This window comes from Perognathus longimembris, chromosome 7, assembly GCF_023159225.1.
Source record: "Perognathus longimembris pacificus isolate PPM17 chromosome 7, ASM2315922v1, whole genome shotgun sequence".
Lineage (NCBI taxonomy): Eukaryota > Metazoa > Chordata > Mammalia > Rodentia > Heteromyidae > Perognathus > Perognathus longimembris.
This window is the reverse complement of record NC_063167.1, coordinates 634,527-660,787: the sequence shown is the minus strand read 5'-3', so window position 1 is coordinate 660,787 and position 26,261 is coordinate 634,527. Positions and strand designations below refer to the sequence as shown.

The window sequence follows — 26,261 nt, the reverse complement described above, 5'->3', positions numbered from 1 at the left end:
TGGTCCTGAGGACTCGAACCCAGGGCCTCATGCATGCTAGGCGAGCAGTCTGCTGCTAAGCTACATTCCCACCCCCCATGCCTCCCGTTTTTATAAAGTTTCCCTTCTAGCACTGAGGTCTCCACCCAGCGGACTTTGCTGGCCTTCTCTGGCCTCAGTAAAGCCCCAGCCGCACGGGGGCCCACGGAGCAGCCCCAGGCGGGGACCCTAACCGAGAGGAGCAGCGAGCTCGCCTCGCATACATGGGTTCGATTCCCCAGCACCACTTGTATAGAAAACGGCCAGAGGGGGCGCTGTGGCTCAGGTGGCAGAGTGCTAGCCTTGAGCAAAAGGAAGCCAGGGACAGTGCTCAGACCCTGAGTCCAAGGCCCCAGGACTGGCCAAAAAACAACGACAACAACAACAAAAAGGGGAATGGGGGGGCGGACGGGCCAGGTGGCTCTCCCGTCCCCACGGGAGAGGCCCCATGGGGGGGCAGGAGGCTGGGGGGGGAAGCGGGGAGGCTCATCTGGGGGCGGCGGGGGCGGGGCCTCATCGCGGGGGCGGCTCCCCCCTCCCCAGGGGCCGCGGCCGCTTTTCCTCCCTGGCGGTTTGAGGCGCCGCCCCCTCCCCGCCCCCGGTCCGGAACCGCCATTGTTTTCTAGGACTCTTGGTGATGTTTCTTCTTCTGTTCCTGGTAGCCGGGACTCGCCGCTAGGCCGAGAGGCCCCGCCCCGGGCTCGGCTGTCACGGTCCGCGGCGGTTCCGTCGGCTGAGGCCCGGCCCCTCGCAGCGCCGCCCGCCCCCTCGGGCTCCGCGCGGTGGACCAGTTCGGAGCGTGCCAACCGCGGCCGCGGGGGGCGCTCACACCCCCGCGCGCCTGGCTGGGTCAGGACCGGGCCGGGAAGTACCAAGGGCCCCTCGGCCGCGGGGGACGCCCACACCCCCGCCCGCCTGGCTGGGTGGACCGGACCGGGAGGTACCAACGGCGGCCGCGGGGGGCGCCGGCGCCTACACCCCGGCCCGCCTGGGTGGACCGGGCCGGGAGGTACCAAGGGCGGCCGCGGGGGACGCCTTCACCCCCGCCCGCCTGGCTGGGTGGACCGGGCCGGGAGGTACCAAGAGCCCCGCGGCCGCGGGGGACGCCGCGGTCCGCCCTCCGGTCCCCAGCCGGCTCGCGAGGCGCCGCAGCCCGTGGCCGAGTCCGTGGTCTCCCGTGGGCCCCCTCCGGCCCCCGCGGCCTCGGGGTGCCGGGGCTCTGCACCCCCCGAGCCCGGCCGCGGGACCCCGGCCGGCGCCGCCCCCCTCCAGCCCGAGGGCGCGCGCGGAGGCCCCGCGGGCGGCGGCGCGGCCCGTGGATGAGCGGGGTCCCGGGTCGCCTGCCCGCGCCGGGCCGCCCTGGCGGAGCCGGGACCGCCGCCCACCCGCCGCCCGCCGCCCGCCGCGGGAGCGCGGAGCCCGGGCCCCGCCTCGTCGCGGACCGCGCCCGGAGACCCGGCCTGGGCCCCGCGTCCGCCTCGGCGCAGCGGGCGGCGGGGCTCGCGGCGGGCGGCCGGACGGAGCGGGCGCGGCGCGGCCGGGACGCGGCCGGGAAGCGCAGGTGAGACGCGGCCGGCGTCCCGGGGCCGTTACGCCCGCCCCGGGCAGCGGCTAGGCCGGCGGCGGCCGTTTCCTCGCCGCGCCCGGGCCCGGGTCTCGGCGCGTTCTGTCGCCGGGGAGCGGAGGTCGGGGGCGGGGCCGGGGGCGGGAGGCACCGGCCGGCGCCCGCAGCCCCGGTGCTGGAGGCGGGGCGCCCGCGGCGGGGCCCGGCCCCGACCTCCGCCCCCGGGCGGTGAAGACCCGGCCGGGAGAGGAAACGTCGGGGGGGGGGGGACCCCGAACAGAAAGAACCGCAGCCTTGGGGCCGGGCTGGGGCTCCGGGGCCGAGCGCCCGCCGGCGTGCTGGAAGCCCGGGGCTCGGTCCCCCAGCACCCCCGACACAGAAAGGGCTGGAGGGGCCGAGTGCTGGGCTCGAGCACCAAGAAGCCGGGACCGGGCCCAGGCCCTGAGTCCAAGGCCCCGGACCGGCGGAAAAGAAGTGCACTCTTTTTGTGTAGTCGGTTGTGAGGCTTGAACTTGTGTCCTCAGCGCTGACCTGAGCTCTTGTGCTCAAGGCTAGCTCGCCCCCACTTGAGCCACAGCGCCGCTCCCCGTTTTCTGGTGGTTGATGGGAGATGAGCGTCTCATGCACTTTCCTGCCCCTGCCGGCATTGAACTGCCATCCTCAGATCTCAGCCTCCCGAGTAGCTGGGATCACAGGCAAGAACCACTGGCTTCCACCTAAAAAATGTACTCTTTGCTCAACATATGTATGTAATAGTAACGCCCTGCACATCAATTAAAACAATTTTTTAAAAAAGGAAACAGGAAGATTTTTCTACACAGAAGGGACCCATTGTCAATGTGGATAAACTAGAAAATGTCCTAAGAGGAGCTTAGTGGATCCGAGTGTACTCCCTGAGCTGGCTGTAGCTGGTAAAGTGTGCTGTATTCCCACAAAGTCAGTGGTGAAAGTTTGCCCTTCTCACTGGTAACAGGCTTACTTCTATCAAGAATCGGTGGATGTACCTGTCCTAAATTCCTTGGCTTCCCAGCTTCGCCCTTGTAAAAGCAAACCTGGGCTCCCTGGCTGTTTCCAGAGGGTGAGCTGGAGGTGGAATTCCAGTGTGTAGAATTTGTACTTTTTGTTTTGTTTTTTGCCAGTCCAGGGCTGGGACTCAGGGCCTGGGCACCGTCCCTGGCTTCTTTTAACTCAAGGCTAGCACTCTGCCACTTGAGCCACAGCGCCACTTCCGGCTTTTTTCTGTATATGTGGTGCAGTGGAATCAAACCCAGGGCTTCATGTATATGAGGCAAGCACTTTATCGGTAGGCCATATCCCCAGCCTCTAGAATTTGTGCTTTTGATATGTTTTTGTTCAAAATGTGCTGCTGGCAGTTTGAGCCAATGCAAATATCCTGGCCAGGGGTTGAGAACCTCCTAAATTCTATGTTCCAGGCTTGTGTGTGTGTGTGTGTGCTCATGCCAATTCTGGGGCTTGACTTCTGGGCATATGTTTCCGACCTTTTTTGCTCAAGGCTAGTGCTCAACCACCTGAGCCACAGCTCCACTTCTGGCTTTTCTGGTGGTTAATTGGAGATGAGAGTCTCATAAACTTCCTTGCCCAGGCTGGATTCAAGCTGTGACCCGGGCTGGGAATATGGCCTAGTGGCAAGAGTGCTTGCCTCCTACACATGAAGCCCTGGGTTCGATTCCCCAGCACCACATATATGGAAAATGGCCAGAAGTGGCGCTGTGGCTCAAGTGGCAGAGTGCTAGCCTTGAGCAAAAAGAAGCCAGGGACAGTGCTCAGGCCCTGAGTCCAAGCCCCAGGACTGGCCAAAAAAACAAACAAGCTGTGACCCTGGGATCTCTGCCTCCTCAGTGGCTGGGATTACGGGGGTGAGCCACTGCTGTGCCTGGCTGCCCCAGAGATCTCTAACCTAGAATTAAGGGAGCCGAGAATCAGGTGTGTTTTAGAAAATGACATGTTTGTCAGTCATGCCACAGACAGCTGGAGGAAGCCGGTGGCGGGGCAGTGGGATGGGTGCTTGGTGCTCGTCCTGAGCTCCGTGCTGGCTGCTGAGGAGCCTCCCGCGAGCCCAGCCTCTGTTGTCAGGGGTCAGAAGGACAGGGTTGCCCTGCAGCTTTTATCTGTTCTCCGTGTACTCTAATGGGTGGTGATGACTCAGGCTTTTATGGCCAGCGCTCCACACCCCCGGAGTTCAAGTCCAGCTGCCCCGACTGTTTGCAGGCCCACGCAGGCGTGCAGGGCTCCTGGTTCTTCAGAGCAGTTGGTAGTGGTTCCCAGATCAATGCTGACCCTTGGTCTTTTGCAGGATAAGGATTGCTTTCCTCTGAAAGCAACTGGGAAGGCAGACGGGAAAGCCAGGAACCAGGGCTGGGTGAGTGCACCCCCAGGGGCTTCTCTGGTGCTTCCTTCAGGAGACCTCAGGAGCTTCCTCCCGGGCCTTGCTTGAGGGTCTCAGATGAACGCTGCTGCCAGGGTTTGAGGTCTGGGGGGGGGGAGTGGGAGGCCTCGGCCAGGGCCCCAGGGAAGCGAGGGGTGGGGGGTGGCCTGGCTCTGCTCAAGTCTGTCTTTGCATAACACCCAGACATGCCAGCCGCCAAGCTGCAGCTTCCTGGGAGACTCCGCCAAAGTTCCCGACTCTTGTGAAAAAGCCAAGTGAGAGAGAAGATCCAGTACCGAGTTAAAAAGAAGTGCCGAATTTAGCCAGTAAGGTATCTTTTTGTTTTCTTGTTGTGTTGTTTTAACTCCCAAATGAGTCAGCCATAACTGCTGGTTTCGTTGAAGCTCTCTTCTTCCCTGAATGTATCACAACTTAAAAGTTTTAATAATCTGGTCCATTTTCAAGAGCCATCTGGGAGCTGTCCTCCAGTTCTCCCTGACCTTGCTGGGAGCTTGTCTCTTCTGGTGAGTGAGGTAGAATCTTGTGTGTGTGCACACTTGCACGCTTGCGTGTGGGTGTCCCAGTGCTGGTGTTGGAATGCCAGGCTTCACATTCGTGCTTGCATATTATTCTCAAGCCTACTGCCCCATCTCGTGAGCCAGAGCGCCACTTCCAGAAGGCTTCTGTGGTTATAACGCTGGAGACCAGTGTGTCTCATGGAATTCCTACCCAGATTCAACCTTGGTCATCAGGTTTTAGCTCCTGAGTTGCTAAGATTACGGGTATGGGCCCCGGTAGAACCTTCCAAGGATGATTGTTAGGATCGGCTGAGCCAGTGTGTGAATCAGCGCCCGTGGAAGCTGGTGGGAGCTAGCGTATGTGTTTGGAGAGTTCTAAACAACCAACAACAAACAAGCGGACATGGCATTGCCACTCCTGGACTTGAACTCAGGGCCTGAGCGCTGCCCTTGAGCTTTTGCTCAAGGCTAGCACTCAGCCACTTGAGCCACAGCGCCACTTCTGGCTTTTTCTGTTTATGTGGTGCTGGGGAATCGAGCCCAGGGCTTCATGTATACGAGGCAAGCTCTCTACCACTAGGCCACATTCCCAGCCCCAGATACCATGTTCTTTTTAAAATTTTTTTGTATTTATTTATTTTGAGAATCAAATCTTTTTTTATCGTCAAACTGATATACAGAGAGGTTACAGTTTCATACGTTAGGCATTGGATACATTTCTTGTTACCTCCTCCCTCATTCCCCCTCCCCCTCCCCCTTTCCCCCCATGAGTTGTTCAGTAGATTTACACTAAGCAGTTTTGCAAGTATTGCTTTTGTAATCGTTTGTCTTTTTTACCATGTGTTTTTTTTTTTTGTGCCAGTCCTGGGGCTTCGACTCAGGGCCTGAGCACTGTCCTTGGCTTCTTTTTGCTCAAGGCTAGCACTCTACCACTTGAGCCACAGCGCCACTTCTGGCCATTTTCTGTATATGTGGTGCTGGGGAATTGAACCCAGGGCCTCATAAATACAAGGCAGGCACTCTAGCCACTAGGCCATATCCCCAGCCCTACCATGTTCTTAAGTGATTGAGTGTTTCTATACTTATTATTTGTCTGTGACTTTTTTTTTTTTTTGGTGACAAGGTCTTGGCTATTGCCTATGCTGACCTTGACCTCACACCTCTCCTGCCTCAGTCTCCCCAGTGCTGAGGTGAGAGACAGTCACATCCCCTGGCATCAGATTGATTAGGGTTAGTGGTCCACAGCACCACTTGTGTGGTCCACCAAAGTGCCACGTATGTGAAGGCCTTACCCTACCAGTACTGATACAGAGCCCAGCGCCCCCCTCCAGGCACTGACACAGAGCCTAGCACCCCTCCCCGGCACAGATACAGCACCCAGAACGCCCCCCGCACTGATACAGCACCCAGAACCCCCCCAGGTACAAATACAGCACCAGAACCCCCCCCCAAGGCACTGATACAGCACCCAGAACCCCCCCAGGCACTGATACAGCACCCAGAACCCCCCCAGGTACAGATACAGCACCAGAACCCCCCCCCCCAAGGCACTGATACAGCACCCAGGTCCCCCAGGCGCTGATACAGCACCCAGAACCCCCCCAGGCACTGATACAGCACCCAGAACCCCCCCAGGTACAGATACAGCACCAGAACCCCCCCCCCAAGGCACTGATACAGCACCCAGGTCCCCCAGGCGCTGATACAGCACCCAGAACCCCCCCAGGCACAGATACAGCACCAGAACCCCCCCCCCCAAGGCACTGATACAGCACCCAGGTCCCCCAGGCGCTGATACAGCACCCAGAACCCCCCCCAGGCACAGATACAGCACCCAGAACCCCCCCAGGCGCTGATACAGCACCCAGAACCCCCCCCCCAAGGCACTGATACAGCACCCAGGTCCCCCAGGCGCTGATACAGCACCCAGAACCCCCCCAGGCACAGATACAGCACCCAGAACCCCCCCAGGCACTGATACAGCACCCAGAACCCCCCCCAGGCACAGATACAGCACCAGAACCCCCCCCAAGGCACTGATACAGCACCAGAACCCCCCCCAGGCGCTGATACAGCACCCAGGTCCCCCAGGCGCTGATACAGCACCCAGAACCCCCCCAGGCGCTGATACATCACCCAGAACCCCTCCCCGGCACAGATACAGCACCCAGAACCCCCCCCAAGGCACTGATACAGCACCCAGAACGCTCCCCAGCACAGATACAGCACCAGAACCCCCCCAGGCACAGATACAGCACCAGAACCCCCCCCAAGGCACTGATACAGCACCCAGGGCCCCCAGGCGCTGATACAGCACCCAGGGCCCTGATACAGCACCCAGAGCCCCCCCCCCATGCAGTGACCCAGCGCCCCCCTAGGCAGTGACCCAGCACCCCCCCAGGCAGTGACCCAGTGCCCCCCCAGGCAGTGACCCAGTGCCCCCCCCAGATAGTGACCCAGCGCCTCCCCAGGCAGTGACCCAGTGCCCCCCCCAGATAGTGACCCAGCGCCTCCCCAGGCAGTGACCCAGTGCCCCCCTCAGGCAGTGACCCAGCAGCCCCCCAGGCAGTGACCCAGCGCCTCCCCAGACAGTGACCCAGCACCCCCCCAGGCAGTGACCCAGTGCCCCCCAGGCAGTGACCCAGCGCCCCCCCAGGCAGTGACCCAGCGCCCCCCCAGGCAGTGACCCAGTGCCCCCCTCAGGCAGTGACCCAGCACCCCCCCAGGCAGTGACCCAGCAGCCCCCCAGGCAGTGACCCAGCGCCCCCCCAGGCAGTGACCCAGCAGCCCCCCAGGCAGTGACCCAGCGCCCCCCCAGGCAGTGACCCAGTGCCCCTCTCAGGCAGTGACCCAGCACCCCCCCAGGCAGTGACCCAGCAGCCCCCCAGGCAGTGACCCAGCGCCCCCCCAGGCAGTGACCCAGCGCCCCCCCAGGCAGTGACCCAGTGCCCCCCTCAGGCAGTGACCCAGCACCCCCCCAGGCAGTGACCCAGCAGCCCCCCAGGCAGTGACCCAGCGCCCCCCCAGGCAGTGACCCAGTGCCCCCCTCAGGCAGTGACCCAGCGCCCCCCAGGCAGTGACCCAGCGCCCCCCCAGGCAGTGACCCAGCGCCCCCCCAGGCAGTGACCCAGCGCTCCGTAGGCGGTCCTGAGTCTCCCTGGGGCAGCGCCTGGTAGGAGGTCCTGAGTCTCACTGGGGCAGCGCCTGGTAGGAGGTCCTGAGTCTCCCTGGGGCAGCGCCTGGTAGGAGGTCCTGAGTCTCACCAGGGTGCTGTGGTGAGGGGTGAGATCCACAGCCCTGCCCCACAGGGCTGGGCCTTCCCCCCCCCCCCCCTCCGCCAGGGAGGGGCTGTCTGTCTTCCGGTGTGCTTTTGTACTTTGCCCTGTGGGGCTGCACCCTGGAGCACTTGGCCTGCGGTCTCTGGGGCTTTCCCTGGTCATCCACTGCATGGATGAGTCAACCTCCCCACGGTCCTTAGCGTGTCAGGCTTCATGGACAGATTTTCCTTTTCTTTCTCAGACAAGGTCTCCCTCTGTAGACTGTCCTCAAACTCGCCTTCGCCCCGAGTTCTGAGATTACAGGCTATCCCACCATACCTGGCTTAAAATAACTCCCTGGTTTCCTTTGGAATTTGCTTGCATTGTAAGACCCGTACTTCTTCCCTAGGATGGGGATTGAGCCTGGGCGCCCTGGGGCTGCACCTGCCTGCTCTTGAATCATCAGGGCAACTGGCAAAATCTGAACTTTTAAATTTTTTAGCCAGTCCTGGGCCTTGGACTCAGGGCCTGAGCACTGTCCCTGGCTTCTTTTGCTCAAGGCTAGCACTCTGCCACCTGAGCCACAGCGCCATTTTCAGCTTTTTCTGTGTATGTGGTGCTGAGGAATGGAAGCCAGGGCTTCATGTATACGAGGCGAGCACTCTACCACTAGGTCATGTTCACAGCAAAATCTGAACTTTTTAAACTTTTTTTTTTCTTTGTCAGTTGTGAGGCTTGGACTCAGGGCCTTGTACTGTCCCTGAGCTTTTGTGCCCAAAGGTAGTTCTCTACCACTTTGGGTCACAGCACCACTTCTGGTTTTTCTGGTGGTTAGTTGGATACAAGAGTCTCATGGACTTTCCTTCCTGGGCTGGCTTTGAACTGCCATCCTCAGATCTCAGCCTCCTGAGTACTGGGATTATAGGCGTGAGCCACCAGTGAGGCACCTTGCTGAATTTTGAATTTTCTTTAAGATTGTCAAACTTCCTTGATCGGGGGACCGGGCCCCTTTTTTCCTGTGCCTGGTTGGAGTTCCTAGATGTTGATTTAATGTGCATCTGGAGTCAGGAGCCTCCACTGGTCTGTGCAGGAGGCTCCAGTCACCCTGGGCCTGTCTTACGGGGGCGCGGGGACACAGGCGTTGCGCATGCGCGTGGCAGGGGAGGGGGGGACAGGAAGAGAACAGGAAGCGTGGTGTGAAGCAAGACGAGGTCCAGGTCACAGAATGGGTCAGGCACCTGGTCCCAGTAGTTGAAGCCGGGTCCCCAGCTAGGGCAGACCAGGAGGTCCTGCTGTGCCGGAGGCCTTCCCTGACACCTCGCAATGGAGGCCTTCCCTGAGACCGCGGGGAGCCTTTGACGTGTGCGCAGCACGGGTCCAGAAAGCAGCAGAACGTCCATTGCGGGCCCGTAGCATGTCCCAGGCCAACTAGAGAGGCTGCCATGCAGGTACCTGGACCCCACACCTCCACGGCTGCTGGGAAAAGGGGCCCGCCAGCGAGGGCCCCCCCCGCCCCAGAGTGTCACACACAGGTGGCTGAAATGTGTGGATGGTGCCTTCTCAGAGGCCATACATTAAAGATGCGAGGAAGGAATCAAGAGGAAAAACAAACTCAGAAAAGCAGGCCCCTTTGACACGTGTCCCAACAGGCCCTGTGCAAGTAGCAGGTGCAGTTAGTGGCTCCCGCTAGCAGCCAGACACGCTGCAGCCCGCACGCATAGAACGTCTGGAGGGCGCGGCAGAGCCGGCAAGGCTGGGACCAGAAGGCGCCAGTGCAGGCGGCCTGAGGCTCTCAGCAGGGCGTGTGCTGGCCTGGGGAAGGCTCCGGAACCGGGTGGCAGAGGCAGCTGCACCTCTGAGCTTGCTGTGGAAGGGAGTCTGGGTGGAACAGTGGGACCCAGAGCCTGGGGACCCTCAAGCTGGCCAGGCCCTGCGGGGCAGGGAGGGTAGACGCTGGGCAGGCCCTGCTGGGCGGGGAGGGTAGACGCTGGGCAGGCTGTCTTCCTCTTATGCCACTCCGGACCCATTTGTGCTTTTAAAATTCATAATCCCATCTAACATTGCACTTGAGTAACGCGTTTCCTTTTCTCAGCGCTGTAGCCTGTGTCGGCACCCGCACTGCCGGGCCATGTTCGTGCTAGCGGGGACTCGCCCCTGCTCCCCCCGCACCCGAGGCGTCGCGGCTCAGGCCCTCTGCCCTTGAGATCCACCGCTCACCGTGGGCTCAGCATGGCGGCATCTTCTGCAAAACCTCAAGCGCTGGAGGAGACCGGGCCGGGCTCGGATGGGGAGCGGGAAGCAAAGCCTCTTCTCCCCTGGGGCTCTCTTTTTGGTCACCGGAGCGAGAAGATTGTGTTTGCGAAGGGTGCGGGCCCCCAGGAGAGCCTGCTCACGGTCACCATCACGGAGACCACGGTCATCGAGTCGGACCTGGGCATCTGGAGCTCGCGGGCGCTCCTCTACCTCACGCTCTGGTTCTTCTTCAGCTTCTGCACCCTGTTCCTCAACAAGTACATCCTGTCCCTGCTGGAGGGCGAGCCCAGCATGCTAGGTACGGCCTGCTTGTTCAGGACAGCGATGAAGCCCCGAGGAGGGGCCAGAGAGGGCTGAGGGGACTTGCCTGGAGGGGGAGGGGGAAGGGCAGCGTGCTACGGCCCAGGGGTGGAGGTCCCTTCCCAGCCTGGCCTCCCCCCCAGGCGCTGTCCCCAGCCTGGCCTGTCCCCTGTCCCCCCCCCAGGTGCTGTCCCCAGCTTGGCCTGTCCCCCGTCTCCCCCCAGGTGCTGTCCCCAGCCTGGCCTGTCCCCCGTCTCCCCCCAGGCGCTGTTCCCAGCCTGGCCTCCCCCCCAGGCGCTGTCCCCAGCCTGGTCTGTCCCCCGTCTCCCCCCAGGTGCTGTCCCCAGCCTGGCCTGCCCCCCCAGGTGCTGTTCCCAGCCTGGCCTGTACCCCCCCCCCAGGTGCTGTGCAGATGGTGTCCACCACGCTCATTGGATGCGTCAAGATATTTGTCCCGTGTTGTTTGTACCAGCATAAGCCCCGGCCCTCCTACCCGCCCAACTTCATCATGACCATGCTCTTTGTGGGCCTGATGAGGTGAGGAGCCCCACCCCGGCTCGAATGTCTGTTCTGAGATGGGAGGCGTGTTCCTGGTTCTGAGTGTGCTGGGCTCCTTGCTGGGCTCCGGCGAGGGCAGCGAGGGCACAGTGGGCACTCACAGGGCCAGGCGGGGGTTGGCTTTGTGGATCCTGGTGCCACAAGGATGGATGCTGGCTTTCCGGGCCAGTCCTGGAGCTGACGTAGCCGCAGGGAGAGGACCAGGAGCCGCGTGCGAGGCGTGCGGCAGTGGAATCCGGACCCTGAGGCCTCCCCACACTGAGGGAAGGCTGCGGGGAGGACTCCCCGGTGTGCCCCCGGCTGGAGCTAGCTCTTGGTGCCTGTGTGTGCGCACGCGTGAGCACATCTGTACTGGAGCGTGAACTCGAGGCTCACACTCCTGCTTGCTGTGGCACCCACCGTCTGGGCCACGCCTCCACTGGGCTGGAGATGAATGTCTCGTGGGCGTCTCTGCCCAGGCTGGCGTGGAAGCCTCCCGATAGCTAGCGTGGCCGGGGAGCCCGCGGTGCCTGGCGTGGAGCGTCCGTCTTGTAGGCAGATGTCCTCACGCTGCTCTTTGTGTGTTTTGAGGTTTGCAACAGTGGTTTTGGGGCTGGTCAGCCTGAAAAATGTGGCCGTTTCCTTTGCTGAGACAGTTAAGAGTTCTGCACCCATCTTCACTGTGATCCTGTCTCGGATGATCCTGGGGGAATACACAGGTGAGGACCCTCCTGGGCCCGGTCTGCCGGGACCCACCCACCCCTGGGGCCTGGACTCGTCGTCCCGGTCCCCCGTTTTGCTGCCAGGCTCTCCGAGGGCTACTCAAAGCAGCGACAGCACTGGGCTGCCGTCCCCTCGCTCCTGGGGGCCATAGCAGTGTCGTGCAGCTGTTTGAGCCTGATGTGGCCAGGGTGTGGCAGCAGCCGGTGGCAGCTAGAGGAGAGGCGCCCGACAGCCCCGGGGGAAAAGCAAACCTGCTAGGAGACAAGCACTCTTGCCACTAGGCCATATCCCCAGCCCATGCAAACCTTCTAGAAGCACAAGGATTATGGGCTAGTGTGCGCCTTGAGCTGCCAGCAGATGTTGTGCAGGGACAGAGATGGGCCGTCACATCCCTGGAGCAGGGCTGCACAGGGCCCTGAGCGTCCCGGAGCGGGGCTGCAGCGGGCACCCGTGCGTCCCGGAGCGGGGCTGCAGCGGGCACCCGTGCGTCCCGGAGCGGGGCTGCACAGGGCCCTGAGCGTCCCGGAGCGGGGCTGCAGCGGGCACCCGTGCGTCCCGGAGCAGGGCTGCAGCGGGCACCCGTGCGTCCCGGAGCGGGGCTGCGCAGGGCCCTGAGCGTCCCGGAGCGGGGCTGCAGCGGGCACCCATGCGTCCCGGAGCGGGGCTGCAGCGGGCACCCGTGTGTCCCGGAGCGGGGCTGCAGCGGGCACTCGTGTATCCCGGAGCGGGGCTGCAGCGGGCACCCGTGCGTCCCGGAGCGGGGCTGCAGCGGGCACCCGTGCGTCCCGGAGCAGGGCTGCAGCGGGCACCCGTGCGTCCCGGAGCGGGGCTGCGCAGGGCCCTGAGCGTCCCGGAGCGGGGCTGCAGCGGGCACCCATGCGTCCCGGAGCGGGGCTGCAGCGGGCACCCGTGCATCCCGGAGCGGGGCTGCGCAGGGCCCTGAGCGTCCCGGAGCGGGGCTGCAGCGGGCACCCGTGTGTCCCAGAGCGGGGCTGCAGCGGGCACCCATGTGTCCCGGAGCGGGGCTGCAGCGGGCACCCGTGTGTCCCGGAGCGGGGCTGTGCAGGGCACCCGTGTATCCTGGAGCGGGGCTGCAGCGGGCACTCAGGTATCCCGGAGCGGGGCTGCAGCGGGCACCCGTGCGTCCCGGAGCGGGGCTGCAGCGGGCACCCGTGCGTCCCGGAGCGGGGCTGTGCAGGGCCCTGAGCACCCCAGAGCGGGGCTGCAGCGGGCACCCGTGCGTCCCGGAGCGGGGCTGTGCAGGGCACCCGTGTGTCCCGGAGCGGGGCTGCAGCGGGCACCCGTGTGTCCCGGAGCGGGGCTGTGCAGGGCACCCGTGTATCCTGGAGCGGGGCTGCAGCGGGCACTCAGGTATCCCGGAGCGGGGCTGCAGCGGGCACCCGTGCGTCCCGGAGCGGGGCTGTGCAGGGCCCTGAGCACCCCAGAGCGGGGCTGCAGCGGGCACCCGTGCGTCCCGGAGCGGGGCTGTGCAGGGCACCCGTGTGTCCCGGAGCGGGGCTGCAGTGGGCACCTGTGTGTCCCAGAGCGGGGCTGTGCAGGGCACCCGTGTATCCTGGAGCGGGGCTGCAGCGGGCACCCGTGCGTCCCGGAGCGGGGCTGCAGCGGGCACCGTGTGTCTTGCCTTTCCCAGGGCTGCTGGTCAACCTGTCCCTCATCCCCGTGATGGGGGGGCTGGCGCTGTGCACTGCCACTGAGATCAGCTTCAACATCCTGGGGTTCTCGGCTGCGTTGTCCACCAACATCATGGACTGGTGAGTCATGAGCTGGGTTCGGGGCCCCGGGGATGGCGCTGGCTTTCCTGCTTCTGGTTCTCCCGGGCCCAAGGATGTTCAGTGCAGACAAGCTCAGTCCCACCTGCGACTCAGCCGTGCTCCTCTGGTGCTGCTTTTCCTGGAGCAGCAAGACGGAACTCTGGGCTGGGGATATGGCCTAGTGGCAAGAGTGCTCACCTCGTATACATGGAGCCCTGGATTCGATTCCCCAGCACCACATATCTAGAAAACGGCCTGAAGTGGCGCTGTGGCTCAAGTGACAGAGTGCCAACCTTGGGCAAAAAAGCCAGGGACAGTGCTCAGGCGCTGAGTCTAAGCCCCAGGACTGGCAAAAAAACAAAACAAGACAGGAAGCTCTTACTAAGGTTCCTTCCCTCTGTAGAGACCCCGGCTTGGTGCACAGTCCCGAGATTCAAAGGCTAACATGCAGTGTAAACTTAGTCTCACTCAAAGACACGTGTACGTCCAAGCCAAATAAACCTAGCATGGCAAGCCAGGTGCCGGTGGCCCACACCTATAGGCCTGCAATCTGAGGATCGTGGTTCCAAGCCAGCCCAGCAGGAAAGTCCGTGAGACTCTTAACTCCAATAAACTACTCAGAAAAAGCTGAAAGTGGTGCTGTGGCTCAAGCGGTAGAGTGCTAGCCTTGAGCAGAATCGCTCCGACAGTGCCCAGGCTCTGCCTTCAAGCCCCAGGATGGGCAAGGAAACCCCCAACTTGGGGGCTGTCTCAGTCTCGGAGCTGCGTGGGGCACCGTCGGCAGGGGGACAGTCGGCAGGGGCAGCTCTTGGCCCTGCAGGTTGCTCGGCACCCCCGCTCCCGGCCGAGTGACGCCTGGGCCTGGCGTCAGGGCCGCTGTCCTGGGGACGCGCTGGGTGGCCGTCTCTGCTCGCACAGCAAGCAGAGGGCAGACACGCTCCCCTGTGCACGAGTCCTGGGGCCTGAGCTCTCCCTCAGCTCTTTGCTAAAGGCTGGCACTCTGCCACCAGAGGCACAGCTGGTTAATTAGAGATGAGGGGCTCACTGACTTTTCTGCCCAGGCTGGCTTTGAACTGGGTTTCTTAGCTCTCAGCCATCTGAGTAGCTAGCATTCCAGGCATGAGCCATCGGCGCCTGGGTCAGATGCTGTTGGTTTTTTCCCTTGAGACAGGGTCTGGCCTCCAACTTGGAGCCCCCCCCCCTCGCGCCCCTCCTCCGTCTCCTGGCCCCGGCATGCGGAGGCCGGGGAGCCGGGGAGGCAGGGCTGGCTAGCTGCACCGGCATTGCCACGGAAGCCCAGGCTAGTCCGGCGAAGCCTGTCCTCGCACAGATGCCAGTCACTTCTGAGTGTTTCTTCTTGAGAGGAAGTAAAGAAGCAATCACAACTGTACCAATAGCCAGAAGCTTGTCATCACTGCTGAAGAAAACTAGCCGAGCCAGGGCCCGCGCTTGTAATCCTAGCCGCCCGGGATGCTGGCGGCCGGGCAGGGGAGTCCTGACGCGTGACGGTGTGCAGTGTGACACCAGCCCAAGCAGAAAGCTCTTGTTAATAAACAGGGTGCTGGGCTAGGGATACGGCCTAGTGGCAAGAGTGCTTGCCTCATATACATGAGGCCCTGGGTTCAATTCCCCAGCACCACATATACAGGAAGTGGCGCTGTGGCTCAAGTGGCAGAGTGCTAGCCTTGAGCAAAAAAAAAGAAGCCAGGGACAGTGCTCAGGCCCTGAGTCCAAACCCCAGGACTGGCCAAAAATAAATAAATAAATAAATAAACAAACAGGGTGCCAAGGTGTGGCTCAAGTGGTGGAGTACCAGATGTGCGCACAAGGCCCCGGTGAGAGCCCCGAGTTCACCTCTCAGTATCAACCAGAGAAGTCAGCGGGAAGTAGCTCCTCGGGTTTCTTTTCCCACGGCGGCTCCTCAGCGCCCTGTGGGATTGGGCAGTGGGCTGCCCGCGGGTCGTCTGAGCTGAGCTTGCGTCACTGCCTGCTCTCCCCGCCCCTCCCACGCACAGGCCTCCACTCAGCTCAGAAGGGGAGGTCTGTAGGGCATGCCTTTGCCATGAAGCCCGCCCGCCAGCGCCTCTCGCCCTCCTGTAGGGCAGCGTTCTAGCTGCAGATTGCCAGGGGAGCCAGAAACTTCCCTGGAAGGCCGTGATCCCTGTTGTCAGGTGATCTCTCTCTCTCTCTCTCTCTCTCTCTCTCTCTCTCTCTCTCTCTCTCTCTCTCTCTCTCTTTCTTTCTCTCATTTTTGTTTTGTTTTTTGCCAGTCCTGGGGCTGGGACTCGGCCTGAGCACTGTCCCAGGCTTCTTTTTGCTCAACTAACACTGTACCACTTGAGCCACAGTGCCACTTCCTGTTTATGTGGTACTGTGGAATCAAACCCAGGGCTTCATGCTTGCAAAGCAAGCACTCTACTGCTAAGCCACCTTCCCAGCCCCCCGTCAGGTAATTTCTGAGACAGCCGCCCTGGTTTATTGTCCTACCAGCAAGAGTCAGCGTCACTGTGTTGCCTTGGCTTATGCTAAGTTTTTGCACTTAACACACACCAAAACCCCTTTCTCTGTTCAGAGGCCGGGTAAATCCACCATTGCAAGTCCTGCTTTCTGGGCTCGCTCATGCAGTTGGAAGAGGTTGAGGTTGTCTCCTCACTGGCCATTGGTGTTTCCCACAGCTGTGGCTCTCTACACTCTCCTGAGCACACACACAGTCACCCAGGCACACGCCCAGGAGTAGCCAGGTGCCCTGGCAATTGCCCATGTATGGGACCTTCCCTGAAAGTGAGATTTTGCCATGTTTGCGGAGCAGGGTAACTGAGCCTTGAGGACCTCGTGCCCATTGTCTGTAGGAGGGGAACAGGCAGGTGGGTGCTGGCGGCTCCTGGCTTACCCCTGCCATTCTTGCGACTCAGGAAAATCTCTGTTCAGGCTAGCTTGGGCACAAAGCTCTTGAGACCCCTTCTCAATCAAGAGCTAGGCCTGGTGGTGCCTACCTGCCATCCCAGCTATGTGGGAAAGGAAGATGGGGAGACAGTGGTTCCAGGACAGCCCCGCAAAGAAGGTTACTAGGCTATCTCAGGGGAAGAAGGGCGTGATGGTGCGTGTCTGTGACTCTAGCTCCTACAGGAAGCATCAACTGTGTTCAGTCCTATGCCTAGACAAAAAGCAAATCCCCATTAAAAATCAGCCAGTGTAACCTGAGCAACAGTGGCGCACGCCTGTAATCCTAGCTACTCAGGAGGTGGAGATCTCAGGAGTTCAGCTCAAAGCCAGTCTAGACAGCGAAGTCTGTGACAGTCATCTCCAATTCACTACCAAAAAGTCAGAAGTGGAGCTGTGGCTGAAGTGGTAGAGCACCAGCCTTGAGCAGAAAAAGCTCTTAAGAGACAGTGCTCAGTCTCTGAGCGCAAGCCCCACTACCTCCTCCAAAACAGTGCGAAGAAGAGCTGGAGACATGATTCGGGTAGAGTGCCTGCTTAGCAAGCACGAGGCCCTGAGTTCAAGCCCTGACAGCCCCCCAAAAGGGGCCGTCGGGCACGGGCCTCCCCCCAGCCGTGGCGCTGGGCTGGCCGCCGAGGACTGCCCCGCAGGGTGAGATGCACACCGCACCCGCCGGCGACGCCCACCCACCGCCCGCACGGCCTCTTCTCTCTTCTAGTTTGCAGAACGTTTTCTCCAAAAAGCTTCTGAGCGGGGACAAGTACAAGTTCTCGTGAGTATCGAGGGGCGGCGCGCTGGCGGGTTTCCACCGGTTCGAGGCCCCGCGCCTGCCCCGCGTAGGCGAGCTGCTGCTGGCGCTCCCTCTGGGGCCGTCCCTTCCTCTCTCCGGGCGTGTGGGCGCAGGGACTGCTAGATGCCTGGCTGCTGTCCTTGCAGGGCCCCGGAGCTGCAGTTCTACACGAGCGCCGCCGCGGTGGCCATGCTCATCCCGGCATGGATCTTCTTCATGGTAGGCTCGGCTGCCGCGCCTCTAGCCCTGCAAGTGGGGGAAACACAGCCGAGGGGCCCTTGGGGGACTGGGCTCGGGCGGGACTGTTGTGGTTTGCTGAAATTGTGTGTGAACGTTTCTAGGTTTGCTTACTTGCCTTATTTATTTTGGGGCTTGAACTCAGCACCTGGGCTCCGTCCCTGAGCTTTTGTGCTGAAGGTAGTAGTGCTCTACCGCTGAGCCACAGCTCCGCATTGGGCTTTTTTGATGGTTAATTGGCAATAAGAGTCTCAGAGACGTTTCCTGTCTGTGCCGGCTTTAAATTGCAATCCTCAGATCTCGGCTTGGACTCCAGGTGGGAGCCGGGGAGCCCGGCCGTGCAGGTTGTGGGGGGCCGTGCAGGTTGTGGGGGGCTGCGATGCGCTCTCCAGGTGGGAGCCGGGGAGCCCGGCCGTGCAGGTTGTGGGGGGCTGCGATGCACTCTCCAGGTGGGAGCCGGGGAGCCCGGCCGTGCAGGTTGTGGGGGGCGGTGCAGGTTGTGGGGGGCCGTGCAGGTTGTGGGGGGCGGTGCAGGTTGTGGGGGGCCGTGCAGGTTGTGGGGGGCGGTGCAGGTTGTGGGGGGCCGTGCAGGTTGTGGGGGGCCGTGCAGGTTGTGGGGGGCCGTGCAGGTTGTGGGGGGCCGTGCAGGTTGTGGGGGGCCGTGCAGGTTGTGGGGGGCCGTGCAGGTTGTGGGGGGCCGTGCAGGTTGTGGGGGGCCGTGCAGGTTGTGGGGGGCTGCGATGCACTCTCCAGGTGGGAGCCGGGGAGCCCGGCCGTGCAGGTTGTGGGGGGCCGTGCAGGTTGTGGGGGGCCGTGCAGGTTGTGGGGGGCCGTGCAGGTTGTGGGGGGCTGCGATGCACTCTCCAGGTGGGAGCCGGGGAGCCCGGCCGTGCAGGTTGTGGGGGGCCGTGCAGGTTGTGGGGGGCTGCGATGCGCTCTCCAGGTGGGAGCCGGGGAGCCCGGCCGTGCAGGTTGTGGGGGGCCGTGCAGGTTGTGGGGGGCGGTGCAGGTTGTGGGGGGCCGTGCAGGTTGTGGGGGGCCGTGCAGGTTGTGGGGGGCCGTGCAGGTTGTGGGGGGCCGTGCAGGTTGTGGGGGGCCGTGCAGGTTGTGGGGGGCCGTGCAGGTTGTGGGGGGCCGTGCAGGTTGTGGGGGGCTGCGATGCACTCTCCAGGTGGGAGCCGGGGAGCCCGGCCGTGCAGGTTGTGGGGGGCCGTGCAGGTTGTGGGGGGCCGTGCAGGTTGTGGGGGGCCGTGCAGGTTGTGGGGGGCTGCGATGCACTCTCCAGGTGGGAGCCGGGGAGCCCGGCCGTGCAGGTTGTGGGGGGCCGTGCAGGTTGTGGGGGGCTGCGATGCGCTCTCCAGGTGGGAGCCGGGGAGCCCGGCCGTGCAGGTTGTGGGGGGCCGTGCAGGTTGTGGGGGGCTGCGATGCACTCTCCAGGTGGGAGCCGGGGAGCCCGGCCGTGCAGGTTGTGGGGGGCCGTGCAGGTTGTGGGGGGCCGTGCAGGTTGTGGGGGGCCGTGCAGGTTGTGGGGGGCCGTGCAGGTTGCGGGGGGCCGTGCAGGTTGTGGGGGGCCGTGCAGGTTGTGGGGGCCTGCGATGCACTCTCCAGGTGGGAGCCGGGGAGCCCGGCCGTGCAGGTTGTGGGGGGCCGTGCAGGTTGTGGGGGGCCGTGCAGGTTGTGGGGGGCCGTGCAGGTTGTGGGGGGCCGTGCAGGTTGTGGGGGGCCGTGCAGGTTGTGGGGGCCTGCGATGCACTCTCCAGGTGGCGGCACATCCACCCCCCAGCGCTGCCCAGGGGCTGCGTCTCCCCCACTCCTCATGAGTGCTTGCCGTTTATTTTTTTCTTCGTCTTTATGGGCCCATCCTAGGGGCTTGGACTCAGGGCCCGGGTGCTGTCCCTGAGCTTTTTTGTTCAAGGCTAGCACTCTACCCCTTGAGTCCCAGCTGCACCTCTGGCTTTCTGGTGGTTAAGTGGAGATGAGACTTTCCTGCCTGGCCTGGCTTTGAACTGCAGTCCTCAGAGCTCAGCCTCCTGAGTAGCTGGGATTACAGGCGTGAGGCATCAGTGCCTGGCTACTCGGATTGGTTTTTTTTTTTTTTTTTTTGCCAGTCCTGGGGTTTGAACTCGGGACCTGGGTGCTGTCCCTGAGCTTCGTTTAGTAAAGGCTGGCACCCTACCACTCGAGCCTCAGTGCCATTTCTGGCTTTTCCTGCTTATGTGGTGCTGAGGAATTGAACCCAGGGCTTCGTGGATGTGAGGCAAACGCTCTATCACTAAGCCACATTCCCAGCCCCAAGATTTTTTTTTTTGAGACAAAGTTTTGTTATGCAGTCCAGTTTGGCCTTGAACTCACAGTCCTCCTGCCAGGGAGCCTGCAATGCCCGGCTTGTGTTCCATAGCCGCTGTCCTAAAGGAATGCAGTGGTTGTCGGTGTGGTTTCCAGTGCTCCTGGTAAAGGCCGTTGGACTGTCAGAGTGACAGAGCTCTCCTCAGTGCCACCTGCTTCACCTGGTTACTGGGTGTGGGTGGAGGGGCGCCCCCGGGCAGGGGGGCACAGGGCACAGGCCAGCCCTGTTCTTGTGTTCTGGCTCTAGGATGTGCCCGTGATTGGGAGGAGTGGGAAGAGCTTCAACTACAGCCAGGACATTGTGCTGCTGCTGCTGACGGACGGCGCCCTGTTCCACCTCCAGAGCGTCACTGCCTACGCTCTCATGGGGAAGATCTCCCCTGTGACCTTCAGGTGGGCACCGGGCGGCCCAAGAGACACAGCGTGTCTGGTGGTCTGCAGAGAAGACTCTGTGCGCAGTGAAAGCTGTCCAGGGCTCTTCCATGGTGGTTGACTGACCACCCAGCACATTTCTGGTGGTCCCGTAGCCTGTGCGAGACACGGTGCCGTGTGAGAAGCGGGTTTCCAGAGGAATCCTACAAGGAGTCGGCCTGGGACAGCGTCTCGGGTTCCCTGGGTATCGATGGCTCTCTCGGCAGAGCTGTCCATACCAACTCTGTGCCCACGGTGGCCCACCCCACGGCCGCTGACTGCATTTGGCTCCAGAGCACTTGATGTGATGATAGAGCAGAGATGAGTTAATTAACTTTTTGAAATGTAATTGATTTCCTTATTGTCAAAGTGATGTACAGGGGGTTACAGTTTCATAGGTAAGGCAGTGAGTGCTTTTCTTATCAAACTTTCCTCCTCCATTTTTCACCCACCTTCCCCCTCCCAGGTCCCTCCCCCCAGCTGACTTTTTTTATTTTTAGCAATGGAGATTGAACTCAGGGCTTTGCAGTAGCAGGGCTGCCGCCCTGCCGCTCCAGCCCCGCCCCGCCCCGCCCTTCACTACACACACACACACACACACACACACACACACACACACACACGCCCCCCCCCACCCCCCCACCCCCGCTTCATTGCTCATTTTCAGGGCGGGGCCTCACAGGAGGCCTGGCTGGCTGCAGACACACACACACACACACACACACACACAAACACACACACCCCACCCCCGCTTCATTGCTCATTTTCAGGGCGGGGCCTCACAGGAGGCCTGGCTGGCTGCAGCCACCATGCCCAGCCATTGTGCTTCTGTGGTAGCTGGGGACACGAGCTGCTTGTCCGGCTCATTGGTTGAGATGGAGGTTCTGCAGGTCTTAGGCCTGGGCTGGCCTTGAGCCAAGGTTTCTAGATCTCCACTTCCCAAGTAGCCAGGACCACAAGCTCGAGCCACCAGTCCTGGCAGACAAGCCTCCTTTTCTTGTCTTTAGTCAGTTTACCTGTGAGTGACACGCGCGGCCCGTCCACTGGGCAGAGCCGCTCCAGCTCTGAGGGCTGAGGTCCCTGGCGCTGCCCTTGCTCTGTTGTTGGATGAGGCCCTCCTGGGGAGGGGACTTCTCGAATGTGCAGACCATGCGTGTGTGTGTGACAGCCATGCCGCTGCCCAGCTTGCAGTGGACACTCGGGGCCACGTCCCCTGTTCTGCCTCTGCTGCGTGTCCACTCCAGCTGAGTTGTGCAGGGCACAAGGAAACCCCAGGGAGAAGTCAGGGAGGGAGACCCCCCTCCCACCCGCAGGCTCCTGATTCTAAAACCTAGATGTTCAGTATTGGTGATCATTCCTAAACAATGTAACGCAACAGCTATTTACACAGCACTCACGTTTTATTGGCATTTTATATTGTTTAGGGATTGATGACAGGAAAAATGTCTGTACACGCTTGTAACCCCAGACACTCAGGTGGCTGAAACAGGAGGATCTTTGAATTTGAGCCTCAAACTCAAAAAGAGTTAGGCATAGTGGCTCATGTTTGAAACCTAGGCACTCTGGGTATGGTTGTAGAAGAATTGAGCTTTGGGGCTGGGAACATGGCCTAGTGGCAAGAGTATACATGAAGCCCTGGGTTCGATTCCCCAGCACCACATATACAGAAAACGGCCAGAAGTGGCGCTGTGGCTCAGGTGTCAGAATGACAGTGCTCAGGCCCTGAGTCCTGGTCCCAGGACTGGCCAAAAAAAAAAAAGAATTGAGCTTCAGTGCCAGCATAGACAAAAGAGGGAAAGCTTTTCTGAAAAACAGACTAGAAGTAAATGGATTCAGGGTGTGGCCCAAGGTTCAAGGCCCTGAGGTCAGTCTCCAGAACTGTGAAACAATGAAGCTGATTGGCAGTGGCTCTCCTCTATGATCCTTGCTTCTTAGGAGAACAAGATCTGGGGATCATGGTTTGAGACTCGCCTTGACAGAGAAGCCCACTAGACTCCATCTCCACTGAACCAGAAAAACAAACCCAAAAACCCCAAGTCCATAGGCACCAGCTTTCCAAGGGAGAGGCCCTGCGTTTAAACCTAGTGAGACAAAAGCAGGGAGGAAGGAAGGGTCTGAACATTTTCCGTACAGACGATTTATTTTATTTTTTCTTCATGGTTGGTTGGGTCCACATATAGAGAAGGTCGACTGTAGTCATTATAAAAAGTTTGGAAAAGCACAAAAGTTCAAAAATTAAGGCGAAATTCAGTTATCCATAACCCTAACCCATCAGACCAAGAAGAGTCTAATGACCTTTTTTGATATATCACACATTACCAAGTATTGATGTCGTGTATACGGAGCTGTTTTACACTTAACAAATAATCATTTGGGATTATTTTCCTAGTTCTGCCTCAAAAAAAAAAACCAAAGTTGGCGGTGTCAGTATTTACTTTATTTCAGTCCCACAAGAGGAACAAACCCTGGGCTTGTAGCTATGGCTTACAGTGTTATTCTTCTCTGGTGTTTCTCACGTTGGCTGCTCTGGGATTGAACTCGGGGCCTCCGGCCCCAGGCTGGGCTGCTGCTAAATGGCAGAGCCACACTTTGAGCCTCTGACTTTTTTATTTTTTGCCAATCCTGGGCTTGAACTCAGGGCCTGAGCACTGTCCCTGGCTTCTTTCTGCTCAAGGCTAGCACTCTGCCACCTGAGCCACAGCACCACTTCTGGCTGTTTTCTGTATATGAGGTTCTGGGGACTCAAACCCAGGGCTTCATGTATACAGGGCAAGCACTCTACCACTAGGCCACATTCCCAGCCCTCTGACATTTTTTATAACAAAGCGCCCGCCTCCAAAGAGAGAAAGACGGAATGGAGTAGCTAGTGAAAGGCTCTTGGCACCGCGGTGGGCTCCCAGTCTGTGTCTCCTTGAGGCCCAGGCCCGCAGGGTTCCCAGGGGCTTGCGGGCGCTGGAGTTGAGGTGGGCTCAGGCAGGCAGAACCAGAGCCTCACCACCCCTTCCGCCCTGTTCCCGCAGTGTCGCCAGCACGGTGAAGCATGCGCTGTCCATCTGGCTAAGCATCATCGTTTTTGGCAACAAAATCACCAGCCTGTCGGCCATTGGCACCATCCTGGTGACCGTGGGAGTGCTGTTGTACACCAAGGCCCGGCAGCGCCAGCAGGAGGCCGTGCAGGGCCTGGCTGCGGCTGGGACAGAGGCCCTGGGTCCCCAGGAGCCCAGACAGCACCACCGAGCACAGGCCTCCGGCTGCCCAACAGCTGCACTGCGTTGACACTGGGTCCCCCGGAACCAAGACCCAAAGCCACCGGCCCGCACCACCGGCTGGGCTGCAGTGGGGCTGTGCGGGCTCCTCTCCCTGGGACTCAGATGTTTCATGGTGAGTGCTGAGCGGTGTGGAGGGGGCGGGTGGCCTACAGCTCACCACCTCGCGCACTTAAGGCTGCACTGTGGGTGACCATTGGGGTCCCGGGTCAACCCAAACGTGCATGCCCTGCTTGGAGATGGCCGGGAGGTTGTCCCTAAGTCACTGGAATCACAGGAGCCCATGGCTGCAGGCAGTCAGACCCAGAAACGAGAGCAAGGGGACGCAGGGACCAACCTCCCGCCCCCCCCCCCCCGACTCGGCACTCAGGTCGTCCTGGGGTCACCTGGGGACTGCCATTCAACTGACTGAGTCCTGCGCCCCCTGCTGAGGCAGCCTGTGGTGACTTCCTGTCCTGCGCTGAGCCTCCGTTCCTGACATCATGGCCATCAACTCTGCCATGCCCTCGTGCGGGGACACACGCGGTTTGGCAGAGCCTTTGTGCTGATTCAGTGACGCTGTCTCAGCGGAGCACGTGCCAAGCGTCCCTGGAGCGCCTGCGCAGCCGGCAGGTCGCCCCTGCAGCACCCCGGCGCGGCGTGCTGAGCCCTCCACTCCTGGCCAGTCACTGGGCCCACAGCCCAGGAGGGACCGAGGGGACCACGCACTGAGCCGTGGAGGCGGAGGGTTCATTTCATTCCTCATGTCTGGGGTTCACCAGCCGGTCTTTGAGACCCTCCCCATCAGCGCGAGCTCTGGGCCCCGGCGGGCCGAAGCTTCTGGCACTGTCTCCCTCCCCTTCCTCGCTCTTCAGGTCATTGGGGCCCATGGAGGATGGGTCACTCGTTTCCATGAGGCTTCCAGTCTGGAAAATACAAAAGCAGCCCCTGTAGGAAATAAGCGCTCAGACACAAAGAGCAATAACTACGCCTCCATAAGATCTACCTACTTGAAAGCCGGCGCGATGCTGAATAGAAACGAGGCCTTGTAACCCACAGCCACCTTGCTCAAGACGCTGCCCTCCCGTCTCTGGGACAGGCCAGCTGCGCGCCCCGCACTGTGAGGCCACCTCCACTGTGAAGATGCTCTGACGACTCTAAAGAGGACTTTGCCCAGGCTTTTCCTTCCTTTCCTCTCTTCCTGCTTCTCCAGAGCTAAAGGAAATACAATGGAGGTGGCTTGGGGATAGATGCTGGACTGATGTGCCAGCGAGTCCGTCTCCTCGAGAGCAGAGCCACCAAGCTTCTGCCAAGGGGAGGAGGACCTGCATCTGTAGGCGTTGCTTGCAGGAGCCCCACCTTCCTGCAGACCTGGCCTGAGTGTGGAGTGCTTCCGAGTATTGTCTGGAATGCCTGGCCCTGATGCCACAGCAGTTAGGAAGTGGCCTCTGGAGCCTTCTCCCCCTTCCCCTCCCCCTCCTTGCACCCCCACCCCTGGCCCATAAACAAAAAGAAAATCTCCGAAATTGTTAGCAAGGGAGGCAGCTTGCGGCAGCGCTGCTTTCGAGAGGCGCCTCACCCGGGCCGTGGCCGCACATCCCCCTCCAGCCTGTCACCACACCTTGCTCCACAGTGGCCCCGGGACATTCAAAGCCCAGACTGACCGTGGATGCTCGTACAGACATTTAAAGAATTAATTTTGTACAGTGCTTTTATATAGAATAGTATGTCCTCATGTGTAGAAGCATTGACACTGGGGTTGCTACTTGGGTTAATTCCTCCTTTATCCAGGTCATTGTCTGTGCCTTTGTAAACTGGACAGAACTTCCAAGTTGGGCCTTTGTTTATTTACCACATATTTGGAGATGTACAGGTTTCTAATTTTAAGAGAAACTAGGATGGGTTTGGAGTGTAGTTTATTGCTACAGCACTCCCCAGGGATGTGTGAGGCCCTGAGTTTGAGCCCCAGCACTACAAAATAACAATAATATTAGTAATAATACTCCACTGATGAATGTCATCAAAACCTTTTGGGGATGCCTTGAGCTTGTTAGCCAAGTGCTCTGCCTCCAGCCCTTTGCTTTAGGTTGTTCTAGATGAGTATCTGACTTTTGCCCTGGGGTCATCCTGGACCAGGATGCTATCTGTGGCTTCCCTGTGCTGTGCACACCTGGCCTCTTTGTTGAAATGAGATCTTGCTAACTTCTGGCTCTGGTTGGCCTCAGACCTCCTATTCCCACCTCCCAAGTCACTGAGATTACAGCCTTGTACACAGTGCCTGGCCCTAAATATATATATTTTTTCTATTAATCATAAATTCCTCTCTATCAGCATCTACTTGGGAAGTTAAGGATGCTCTTGCGCAACCCAAAATGTGTCTTTAATTTGAGAAAAATAAACATGGTGAGTCAGAGACCATAAGAAAAAAAATGACTAGGAATATGAGCCACCCGGGTGCCAGTGGTTTAGGCTTCTCATCCCAGCTCCTCAGGAGGCTCAAGTTCGAGGACTGAGGACCAAAGCCAGATGGACAGACAAATCCAAAAGATTCTTAGATCCAGCTGACCAGTAAAAAGCCAGAAGCAGACTGATGGCTTAAATGGTAGAGTTAGCTTGAGCAGAAGAAGCCAAGCAAGAATGAACGGCCCCAAGTTGAAGGCCCAGTACCAGCACACATGCATGCCCACTCGAGACTATCAGCCAAATAGAGCTCTGCTCAGTAGTGCCTTTAAAGCCTTTACCACAAAACCAGCATGCTTGGCTCCCTGCGGCTCCAGATCACTCCGCTCAGTCGGGATGGTGGTGTGCTCTCCATTGCTTCAGAGTATTCACACTGGAAGTGTGGCTTGAGTCATAAGAGTCCCAGCCTGTGTGAAAATGCCAAGTGAGAAGTCCCAGCACACACAAAAAAGTATTAACACTATTTCCCTGATTTGGAAACTAAACCAAGGAAATTATTAAAGA

The 26,261-nt window shown here is 60.4% G+C and overlaps 1 protein-coding gene across 3 annotated transcripts; it reads left to right on the top strand.

The window, feature by feature from the left end:
• The first annotated feature begins 1,522 nt into the window (after positions 1-1,522).
• Slc35e2b (solute carrier family 35 member E2B) lies at positions 1,523-25,261 on the top strand. 3 transcript variants are annotated; one of them, XM_048350082.1, is made up of 11 exons: positions 1,523-1,579; positions 3,897-3,962; positions 4,173-4,294; positions 9,836-10,294; positions 10,698-10,833; positions 11,425-11,552; positions 13,208-13,328; positions 16,987-17,040; positions 17,205-17,277; positions 19,889-20,034; positions 23,073-25,261. In XM_048350082.1, exons 4-11 carry the CDS (start codon positions 9,973-9,975, stop codon positions 23,326-23,328), a joined length of 1,236 nt encoding a protein of 411 aa, XP_048206039.1. In that variant the 5' UTR covers positions 1,523-1,579; positions 3,897-3,962; positions 4,173-4,294; positions 9,836-9,972; the 3' UTR covers positions 23,329-25,261. The 3 variants fall into 3 exon arrangements, with proteins under 3 accessions (XP_048206039.1, XP_048206037.1, XP_048206038.1); XM_048350080.1 differs by having other exon boundaries at positions 4,173-4,299; XM_048350081.1 differs by lacking the exon at positions 1,523-1,579 and having other exon boundaries at positions 3,692-3,962; positions 4,173-4,299.
• The last annotated feature ends 1,000 nt before the right edge of the window (positions 25,262-26,261 follow it).

Bases quoted from the DNA above. Each gene is read 5' to 3' on its own strand.
- Slc35e2b (XM_048350082.1), top strand. From the start codon at position 9,973: ATGGCGGCATCTTCTGCAAAACCTCAAGCGCTGGAGGAGACCGGGCCG. The intron at 17,041-17,204 runs GTGAGTATCGAG...CTGTCCTTGCAG, and splicing joins GGGGACAAGTACAAGTTCTC to GGCCCCGGAGCTGCAGTTCT. The intron at 17,278-19,888 runs GTAGGCTCGGCT...TTCTGGCTCTAG, and splicing joins CGGCATGGATCTTCTTCATG to GATGTGCCCGTGATTGGGAG.